General features: G+C 44.7%; 1 protein-coding gene across 1 annotated transcript; it reads right to left on the reverse strand.

Moving 5' to 3' along the window:
- Positions 1-2965: 2965 nt before the first annotated feature.
- Positions 2966-10448, reverse strand: HIF1AN (hypoxia inducible factor 1, alpha subunit inhibitor; the record flags this gene model as incomplete). The annotated part of the gene is made up of 7 exons (XM_009079630.1): positions 2966-3531; positions 4822-4932; positions 5174-5237; positions 5637-5743; positions 6239-6387; positions 8277-8425; positions 10198-10448. Coding segments are annotated over 7 exons (876 nt in total), but the record flags the coding sequence as incomplete, so codon positions are not given.
- Between the last annotated feature and the right edge of the window lie 1260 nt (positions 10449-11708).

Here is an 11708-nt window from a genome sequence, read left to right on the forward strand (position 1 = left end):
CCTGCAGCCATGATTTACAAGGATTAAGAGGCTTCCCCTTAGAAAAATCCCACTTTTCAAGCAACAGGGAAATGGGAAGAAAAAAAAAAAGGTATTAAGGGACATAAGGTAATAAAACAAGTGAAAAATCTTGGAGTTTGATCTAGTTTTCAAATGAGAGTTTTCATCCCTCATTTTCCTCTGCTTCTCTGCACAACCCAAGACATTTCTGAGCTTTGTGGCGCCAGCTGTGCATGTTACCCAAGAGGCAGGTGCATAACAAAGATTACAGGATTAGACAGAGCAGACCATTAAATTCAGAAGACACTGTGCTCAGAAGCGATGATCCCAGCAAGCACAGCAGGGAAGGGTGAACACTCATGGTCACAGAAGACTTTATGCCCTTACCTTTCCTACTCCCTTCACATTCACCCTGGCCCCCAAGGGCAAAGACAAAATGCTAGTTGGGGTAGCCCATGCTCAAGCATCTGTCTCTCCCTCTTCCCCTCCAACCCCCACATCCCTCATCTCTATTCCACTCTTCCCTGTTTTACTACGTATTAGACATTTGGTCGTATTTAGCCAACATTTCACTGATGGTCAGATGCCAAGACTGCTGTAAAGTTTATCTTACCATAAAATAACCTGTGTCTTTCTTTATTAGGTACAGAAGACACCATAACACAAGGCTGCTAACATGCAGCAGAGGTACAGAGAGGAATCTTCCCCAAAAAATCTCCTTGACAACTGATAAGAGTTCATTAAACCTGGTTGTGTAGTTTGCTCAATCACCACATCAGTGAGCAGAGCATGGTGACACCATTCAGGTCAGCAGGGAAGGGAACTTTTCCCTCCTCACCAACACTTGTTATTGACCAGGTTTCAGGACACCATCTTAATCTCAAGTTTCCTTTCAGGCTTATGGAAGCAGTATGGAGAAAGTTGTGAAGAGCCACAATAATGCAGTTGGTATTGCTGTTTTGAAGGCAGTTCTGGAGATCAGGAGCTTTCACCAGCAAAGAATGCAAATGTAGTTGCCAGAAAGACTGAAAGGTAGCTTTAACCACACATGTCCTTATACAGCTCTCCCACACAGCCACTCACAAAATAAAAGCCACACAGTTCTGTTGTTCAACATTGGTTGTATTTAAGAACTACACTTCAGAAGGTACCGTGTGTTTGTCACACCCCACCCCCTGCACACACACCCCTAGTAGAGAACACACAGCTTCCCAATACCATGGCAAGGGGCATTGAAAGCACAAGGTGAAAAGGGAAGGGGGGGGGGAGTCAGTCCATCAGTGCATTGTAAATGAGCTTTCACAAAGTCAAGTGCAGCAAAACCTGTTCAGACACTTTAAAAGTTAGACCTTTGGCAAATAAAAGAAAAAAAAAGGATCCTAGAAGTTCTGTAAGTACCATTCTCTCTCCACATGGGATATGAACTCCCACCCTGAGCTTCAAGAGTTGATGGTGTCTAACAAGCAGTACTGAGGACTACCATGTGCTGAAAAAAATAGCACAGAGATGGGATTTAATTTGAGTATCTTTCAGCCAAGGGCACATGCCCAGGATTCCTGGGAAGGCCTTGTTTTTGGCCAGTCAGTAGCTTAGCCTTCTTCCCCACTTGCCCAAAGGCTGAGCATCGGTAAGTATCCAGCTGAGTGACCTTCGTCTGGACCTAACCACAGCTCTGGAGAGTCTGCAACACAGCAGTCAGACCACTCAGTGACACAGACATATTTCTTGAACAAGGACCCTGCAGCTGCCAATTACACTTCATTTGTTCTGACCAGTAAAGCAGCCAGAAAACCTGCCCCTGGACCCCCTGTTTGCGACGCCTTCCACCTTTGTGAAAGATGAGCCCACTGCAAGTGGTGCATGAGCTGTCCCCATGAGAGATGGGACCTGAGGCCAAAGGGGGTGCATGTCTTGAGCAGCATGTTCTCAACACTTTGATCAGAATCCCATGTCAGTACAAGCCCCAAAGAACAACAGGGAAGACGCTGGGAACTCTCAAAAGAATTAAGTCTCCACTATTTTCTGGGATGAGATACATGGTCTATGAAACAGCTTCTCCCACCTCTAGATCCTAGGACCCATTACAACCGCATCAAATATACAAGACCTTTGCACCACCCCCCAAACCAGGGATAGCAGTGCAGCACATCTCAGGGAATAAAAAGCCAGACTCCATATGGGCCTAAGGCTGCTGCCTGGGAGAGGAGGAGGAAAGCAAAATTATCTTTCAGGGTGATTACTCAAGATTCTTAAACAGAGGCTTATCTGGCTCCTGCTCCCAGGTCTTGTCACTTCACAACCTGCCATGTCAAGTCCCGGGACACAAAAAGGATCAAGATAAACTTAACCACAATTAAACAGAAAACCCTGTACTCTTTCACACGACTGTACAAGGAAGGGAACCACACACTGGCTTGGATTTAACTGATGGACAGGAGCCACATGACATCACACAAACATCCACACCTGTGTGCAGCCACACACACTTGAGTTCTTGCAGTTTCAGTAAAAAGGGCACTTTCCTGTGTTAGTCAAGGAGCCAACAGCCCTGGCAGGGCGAGTGAGGCTCTGTACCTATCTGACACTGTGTTTGACAGTCAAGCTCGGCACCCCTGGGGAATTTAATTCAAAAACGTGGCTTGATCGTTGAAGACTTGGAGAGTGCCCTGGCATTTATGCATCTCCCTTCATAATGCTACATCCCCTTTTAACCACACTGCAGCTTCAGAAGAGCGAGAGAGAAGCCTTCACTCCCCTGAGAAAGCTGTCAGAAAGGAGATTTATCTAGACTCATACAAGACATGTTATTTGGAGAGCATTGGATTTGGTGCTCACACACTAGATAAATTCATTCTGATCTCTACCCTGCACTATGTCCAAAGCATAGAAATCTTAGGTTGAAGATACTGAACCATTTGTCCAGTTGCTCAACACACAGAGATCATCTCACAAGTTCGTTTCCATCATAAAAAAAGGTGCCAGAGTTGAGCATGGACAAGTCCTCTAACAACAGAGGACTGTGAAAACCTATCACTTCCCACCTTATATCCACTGCAGGCACCAACACATAAACCCAGCCAGGAGGTCCAAACCCCAACAAGGCCGAGGAAACAATATCGCTCCTGGTTCTCCTCCAAGCTCTTCTTCAAATGCCTGAAAATCCTGAAGTAACACATCCAAGTGCCAGAAGCCATGCTCCTTGTTGTGGCAAACAGGGCAGAGGGAGAAAAAAACACAAGTTAGTGAGCATGAATCCAGCTTCCAATAAGTGCAGACTCTTTCTTGGGAGGTTCAGTTAGATGAGAGTGGAGGATGAATGGGGTACTAATGGTTTTGCAGTTCCAGTAGCCCCCTGTATTGTAGTGGGGCCAGGACAGGCCAGGAAACCCATCAGTCTGTTAAGTGCTGCGTGCAATACTAGCGCTCAGTATCTTCCATTGCTTGTGAACAAAGCAGCTCCAACATCAGTCACCCAGCAGTCAGGCATTAGTCATACCGTCCCTTAATCATCATATTCAACAAGGGACCCACCTGTTGAAAGCAAAAGCAAATTGTCAGCTAGGACAGTTACACAGAAATGGCAACTGCAGAGCCCTCTGCATCACAACACCTCTTGAGCTGAGCAGCCCAGGGCAGAGGATCTCACTGCACAAACCAAGCCCCAGGCACAGCAAATCACCTCCAAAGCATTTTCTAGATAAAACACTGGGGCACCCCTGAGCACATTCTTAAACAACTCTGCCAGAACTGCAGCATTCTCTGTCAACACCCAACTTCAGCTGTCACCAAAGGATTCCATCCAGAGGATCTGTCTGAAACTTTTTCACTTCCCACCCAAGATTTGTGATTTCTCAGCAGATGCTATCAAAAGGAGCCAATAGTCATCAGGAGTGGCTTTTTGCAGGGCAGGGAAGAACATTCTTACTCACTGAATCACCTGTGGCCCTGGGGTCTTTTGGAAGAGGGGCTAGGACTGATGATTTTGCTAAGGTTTTGTTTTCAGACAAGACCACTCCCATGTCTCAGCACTGCCTGATCACAGAGGGAAGTTCAACATGCTCTGGCATTAAAATAATCTCAGGGGAAAGGCTGAACAGGAGTTCCTGCACAGTGGTAAGGGACACAGAGCATGAAAACATTTCTATTCATATCCAATACTTCCACTTTCAGAGCAGCAGATCTCCAAAGGCACATTCTCAGTACTTCAACCTGGGGATTTTTTATATGCCAGTTGACTAAAGTGGCCAAGAGTTCAGAGATGACCAAGCCATGTGTTAAGGATAGAAGAGATTTGTTATTTAAGAGATTTGGATTCAACAATTAAAATACAGTTTCATTTTCTCTGGCAAATAATGGGTATCATTGCTGCACAGAAGGCTAAGGAGAGTTTCAGAACAACAGTATCCTGTAAGGACCCAAAGTACATCTTTCCCAACATGCAAGAATCACAGAACCATAGAATTGTAGGGGTTGGAACGGGCCTTTGTCCCAACCAAGTCCCTGCCTTGGGCATGGACACCTTCCCACTAGACCAGGTTGTTCAAGGCTTCATCCAACCTGGCTTTGAACACTGCCAGAGTTGGGCCATCTCTAATCCACTATTTGTAGTGGTTCTTTCCAGAATTATAATTTTAAGAGCTTTGCTTTTTGCAAGCAAAAGACCTTACGAAGACTGCAGGAAGAACCATTCACAGCAAAAGAGCAATGCAGCTTCCTCCTTCCCTCCCTGTGACACCTGCAGAGCCAAGCAGTTGGCATCTTGAGCTTTGCATTCAGCCTTAGTGATTTCAACAGCAGTGAGCACATGGTTCTTTTTCATACCTCCTGTGGATTTCCTAAGGCTTCTCCCAGCATCTTCTCAATGTTCCTCATTATTGCAACTTTCTGATGAGCCTTTAACGGATACTCAATTCTCTTTGGGGTTGGGGCACCCTGAAATATCAAAAACAGCTTGTTTGGATACTTCCTGAATTGGCAGATTATTCCACCTTCTTCCAGTCACCCAGTTCTTCACACACAACTCAAAAGACACAGAGTAGCTTTCAGCTTTAAAGCAAAGGACTTGGTGCCATGAAGTTCACATACTGACAATGTGTCAATACACCTCTACCTGAAAAACTCCTCTGGGATGGATGGAGCTATCAAAACCACACAGGAAGGTGCTGGTACTCACCTTGTACCAGAAGTTCACAGTGATGGTAATCCCCCCATTCAGAAGAGACTCAATGTGGTGCCACCTGCATGGAAATTACACACAAAGAAAAAGAAAACAAACTATTGCTGTAGCTTATAGTGAAATACATTGGATGGATGAGTTCAGACAGCACTAGACAAGCCTTGCCCTACACCTCCATCATCAAGACCCCAGAATGCCTGAAAAGCTCTGCTTAGTTCAATACAGATCCTTTCCTCACACACAGTAGTGGAGTACATGTACAATAACACAGTATCAGGGATAATTACTACTCCTGTCCAACAGAAATAAAAGCAGATTTGCCCAAGATATCACAGAGAGTATCATACTTGCTGGAGAAATCAAAACAAAATATTCTTTAGAGCCAACTCAACGCTTTAAGTAGAAGACCTTTTACACCTCTGTTGGCTGCACCACTGTGCAGTCCTGCCATCCTTCTTACCAGTACATAGGTATGTACAGCACATCTCCTGGACCCACCACGGTCTCATAGCCAACCACACTCCGGAAGTTTGGGAACTTCTCATAGTCAGGATTGTCAAAGTCCACCTAACAGAAGAAAACATTAACAAACTCAGAAGAAGTTCCTGCGATGACAGTCCTCATTACTGGCTCTCAGTGTCAAATAATCCTGATCTTCTCTACATGGCTTTTACATTCCCATTTGTATCTTAACTCCATTGTGAGGTCTTCCAGTACCCTCAAAGTACTATCAGTTTAGATAAGAGGCCTGTGATTTGTCTTTCAGCAAATCTGTGCTGGATCACTGAAACAGAAGGGAGAAGGTAGCAGCTGCAGCCCAGTCGTGCTATCAGCAATATGTTTGTGGTCCTAGCACTTGGAAGTTGGGGCCAGAGCAAACAAACACCACTGGTCCGTCCATCTATTATCGATGCATTCACCAGTAAACAGATGTGAACACAGGTGTTGCATAAGCTCAGCAAGTGCTATGCAGCTTGAATTCCACTGCAGCTTCCTCCCACCTAGCATCTTTACAAATGCCTTTTTTTTGCATGGAGCAGGGAACAGATCTGCTACTCTCACCTGGCTCTGTCTGTCGCATGGGTGGTGCACAGGATAAGGGTAGAGGCATTCAAACTGGTCAGGAGGGAACAGGATACACCTCTTGTAACCCTTAATCTGAGCAAAGAAGTTCTGCTGCTCGTCATAATGAGCTGGTGTCACATTCCACCCTACACAGAAAGATGATAATCAAGACACTCTCATGTACAGGTATGAAAGAGAGAAGCAAGTTGCATTCCTTGCTAAAGACAGAAAATACACTCTCATATACAGAAAACTAAATAAGGAAAATGACTACAGGAACATTACAAACTGATCACTGTATCAGTCAGCCTTTATTGAGCAGTTGCTACTCCACTTCATTTCCATTCTAAATCCATATTCAGCAACTAAGACACTCTCATGTACAGGTATGAAAGAGAGAAGCAAGTTGCATTCCTTGCTAAAGACAGAAAATACACTCTCATATACAGAAAACTAAATAAGGAAAATGACTACAGGAACATTACAAACTGATCACTGTATCAGTCAGCCTTTATTGAGCAGTTGCTACTCCACTTCATTTCCATTCTAAATCCATATTCAGCAACTTATGCTCTAGAGGATTAGGATTTCCAGCTTGTTTCAATGAACAGCAGATGGTGAATGCTGACAGGAAGCTTTCTCATGAAACACTTCGTTTAAATGAAAAGCTGCGGAATGGACATTCAAAAATTATATGTCTAGAGAAAAGTGGTTTAACAGTGATTTTAAAAGAAGTTTTGGAAGAAAACAAGTAAACAAATCTGTGTTGCTGAGGCTCCCAGTAGCACCCCCTCAGTCTGATCACCAGTGCTTGAGTGTGGCCACTAGATCTTAAATTTAATCAGATCTGTAAATACAGAGGGACATTTTGTACCTCTCACAATTGTTTTTCAGGCTGTTTGCCAAGTCAGATATTACTCTCTTGGCTTGCAATAATTAACAGTTAACCCCATAACTTCACTAGATAGGTCATACAACCACATGCTTCTGTAAAGACTTTTCTTTTCCTAGCACACACTGGTTCAAGACAATTCCTTGGCTGTACAGAACTTGTTGATTACAAGATTTTAGTGACCATATTATGGCCTGTATTGAAGTGATGGTGCAGTGCTTTTATGTGAAGTTCTCTTCTCTCAGCTATCTTCTCAGTATCACAACAATACTGTAAGTTGAGTATCACTTGCTGCAAAGGGGGGAAAAAACACCTGTTGTTGGAACTGAAGTGCCACGAATTGCCAAGTTGTGTAACTGAACAATTACAGCTGGATGTGATGAGCCACACTGGTTATAGACTATCCCACTTCACAAAACTGTGTACATTCTTCGTCCAGTTACTGAAATGACTTTCCACTAGAATGTTCTCCTTGTCAACAGCAGAGTGGTACCTCTGTCTTCTAAAGCATCTGCCGATGAGTCAGTCTCCACATGGATTTGGAATTCTATTCTATCCAGGTATTTTTAGAATTTATCCATCTGCAAGTTCCCCAATGCTCCCTAACCTTCCAAGAAAAAAAAAAACCAGCTCTTAATTAAAAGAGAATTCCTCCTCACAGTGTATCAGCTCCAATTAGAAAAAACGCTTCACAAAATAATCCTATTTCCTCCTGGGCAGACATTGGACATACTAGGAAAAGCCCAGAAGTCTAACTCTGCTCACCTTCCATTTTGAACCTGCAGACTATGAGCCTTTTACATCTACAGCATGTGAAGCATGCAAACAGTAAACAGGTCTCACAATATGACCAGCAATTACTGGAAACACAGTCCTACACCAGCATCACACAGAGCTTGTCCATGAGCAGATTACATCCAGGCATCCACAGTACATCCCCAGGGAAATACAGACTATTTCTTTTCTTGTTGCCCCTCTATAACCCAAGTCAAGTTGTGACAATAGTCCCTTCCCAACCCAAAGCCTTCTCTGAAGGAACACTTAGAAACTACTGAAAAATCCATTGGAAAGACCACCTGGAACTGAAATACAGAATTGCTAAGCAAACCTCCTCCCCTTCTCCAGTCAGAAGCAGCTGTTTACCTTCCATGCCAATCAGAAGCAAGTTAGAAGTCAGCTGACCCCAGCCACGTTTCCCTTGCTGCTTGTTAATCCAGTTCCAGTTGAAGCCAAGGAAATCCACCACAATCTTCCTTCCAACTGTGTCATTCAGAGTTTGCTGCAGATATAGCCTGTATTTTCCCAGAGACAAGCAGAAATCGACTATTAAGCTTTGTCATAAAGACACCTCAATATCCTTCAGAAAGACTTCAACACAGAGACGTAACTCCTAGAGATTCTGTTCTAACACTACACACTGCAAACACCTGTGGAGCAAAACAATTTCAAAAAGTCCTCAAACTTTGCTGAAAGATTTCCTGGTACAGAAGGGAACAGAACTCAGTTCTGCTTGAACAATCACAAGGGGAAAAGATAATGTGAAGCAAGAACAACCCTCTCACAGTGAAGGAGGAGGAAACTCTATACAGACTGGCCATTATCAAACACACACAGTAATCCCTAGATAAATGCCACCCAGCATAACACACTCATGAGTAATCCCTAGATAAATGCCACCCAGCTAACTCATCTGCAATATCAGTTACCTCTTCTAGTAGAAGTGCATGAGGGCAAAAAAGGGCTCAGGAAAGCCTGCACGTTTCAGTATCAAGCTACTTTAAAGCCATGCTTACATTTAGACATAGAAGATCAGAGGAATCAAGCACCTGTACCAACAATCACAGTATCATCATGAGTAATCCCTAGATAAATGCCACCCAGCTAACTCATCTGCAATATCAGTTACCTCTTCTAGTAGAAGTGCATGAGGGCAAAAAAGGGCTCAGGAAAGCCTGCACGTTTCAGTATCAAGCTACTTTAAAGCCATGCTTACATTTAGACATAGAAGATCAGAGGAATCAAGCACCTGTACCAACAATCACAGTATCACAGACAACACTGCCAATGCTGGAAGGAAAATGCTTGTTTAAGCTCAAGGACTGCCTTCTCTCTTGGAAAAAGCACACCCACAGCTAAGAAAGAAGAGAAAGGCACAGACAAGAGGATATGAACACAAGAGTTGGATTGTTCACCCACTAACAGGGAACATGAGTTGTGTTTAGAACAACATGAGACAGGTTAGTTTTACCCTACTGATGATGGGTTATTGCTTCCAATTAAGACACAATTAAGCATCCCCAAGTCCTTTTAGAGGGCTGGTGACTGATGAAATTAATTCAGGGTTTAAGTACAGTTACTGATAGTTATAACAGAATCATAGAATTTTAGGGATTGGAATGGATCTTACAGATCATCTACTCCCAATCCCCTGCCATGGGAAAGGACACCTCTCCACTAGACCAGGTTGCTCAAGGCCTCATCCAACCTGGCTCTGAACACTGCCAGCACTGGGGCAGCCAACACTTCCCTGGGCAACCTGTGCCAGTGCCTTAGTTATATTCAGTATTCACACAAAGTTCCTCTCATTAACTCACAGCTCTGCTAGTGGTGTGGGTTACCACCGCTGCCAAACACACAGCACACAATGTCATCACCTATTCCCAAAGAGGCTGAGCACCAGCTGCCTTGGGATTCTGAGGAAAAGTCTGAGTGCCACAGCCTCTGCCTCTTGATCAGATAGTTAACTAAGCTTCTCTACCAATACCACAGTCTGCTGAAAGAAAGTGAAGCTTAATTCTTTCTCTACCCAAATGCTGCCACAGACAGAGGAGAAATAAATAACTACTTTTGAGCAGCCAGTGTGAACAGTTTGTTTAACTAATGATGTGACTTTGTTAATCAGGTAACAATGCTGCTGCCAAGCAGCAGCCCTGCAGGAAAAGTAGGGCTAACAAAAACAAACAAGTCTGAGAGGCTTTAACCCTCAGCACTCACTGAAGAAAAACTTAGCCCCTACTCAGAGCTGCAGCAAGGGAGATGCCACCACACTCCACATGTCACTTACCTCTCAGCACTCCCTTTTTGTTGTATTTCCTTGAGTCTGTCCACAAACTCAGCAAACTTCATCTCTTCCCTGCTTGACTTGGGTTTGAAGTTCTTGAAATTAGCCATCTTCTTCTCATCATAGTACAAAAACTTGTGTGTGCTGGCACTGTACACCGAGAAGTCCCCATTGCCAATGTTTTCCTGCAGGTAGTCCAGGTCCCATTTCAGGGCAGGATAAACCAGATTCGTATCTGTCAGCACCACTGGCTCCTGGAGAGACACAGCAAGTTCAGCGATCCAAGGACCACTTCAACTTGAAAACCATCACATCATTAGTGTAACCACACAAACTCCCTTTGCAAGTGGGAATTGGAAAAGGCATTTAGAGTAGCCAGAAACCATCTTCAGGGGAGAGAAACAAGCAGGACATAGAATCATAGAATTTCAGGGGTTGTAATGGACCCTACATATCATCTAGTCCCAAACCCCTGCCATGGGCAGGGACACCTCTCACCAGACCAGGTGGATCACGGCCTCATCCAACCTGGCTTTGAACACTGCCAGGGTTGGGGCAACCACTACCTCCCTGGGCAACCTGTGCCAGTGTCTCACCACCCTCACAGGAAAAAAACATTTTCCTAATATCTAGCCTAAATTTATCCTCCTTCAATTCGAATCCATTACCCCATTACGCCTTGTCCTGTCACTGCAGTTCCTAGCAGAGTCCCTCTCCAGCTTCCCTGTAGCCCCTTCAGACACTTAAAGGCTGCTATGCGGTCTCCACACAACCTCTTCTCCAGGCTGAACAGCCCCAACTTCCTCAGCCTGTCTTCACAGAGATGCTCCAACCCTCATCAACTTTGTGGTATTCATGACAGGAAGCTGTAAGAAGGTTTTGCACTGTGGTTACAGAGAGCTCCTGAAGCAATAAGACAGATTCCACTATCTCCTCAGCTAATCCCTAACACACATGGTTAGACAAACACCAGCTGGGCACAGCTTTAGGCCTATTTGGCCCTGACACGTAGCCAGTAGGTTCTGTCTGGTCACTTGCAGCCTCAGCTGTGAAGGGCTAAGTGCTGGCAAAAAGATACCTCTGAGCCCAGAAACAGTAACAGCGCTAATCCCTTTCCTTAGAGGATCACACATAACCTCCAGTCATCCAAACACTGGTGCTGCACCATCAATTCTACAGCAAAACAAGAACCATTACAAGAGGAACACAAAGGACATCACCTGTAAGCAGTAAACAAGAACGGCAGCTGCTGTGTTCTCACGCAGAGCTTCCCTGCCTGCAGCTTCCTTTGGAACACCCCAACCAGCAAATCCTACCCCTCGAACCCCTGCAAAGCAAACCTGCACTTCGGAGGGTCACTCGCTCCCGTGGCTTAACGCAGCCTTTCCACAGCTTCCATCCCGACCACAGAGCGCTTAAAGCAAACCCTTCCTGCAAGTTTTACAGCTCAACTCTGTGGCACCAAAGACACATGTGGTGCTATACTACAGCTCTGAGGAATGCGACAGCGGCAC

Source organism: Acanthisitta chloris, unplaced genomic scaffold, assembly GCF_000695815.1.
Source record: "Acanthisitta chloris isolate BGI_N310 unplaced genomic scaffold, ASM69581v1 scaffold3898, whole genome shotgun sequence".
Taxonomy (NCBI): Eukaryota; Metazoa; Chordata; class Aves; order Passeriformes; family Acanthisittidae; genus Acanthisitta; species Acanthisitta chloris.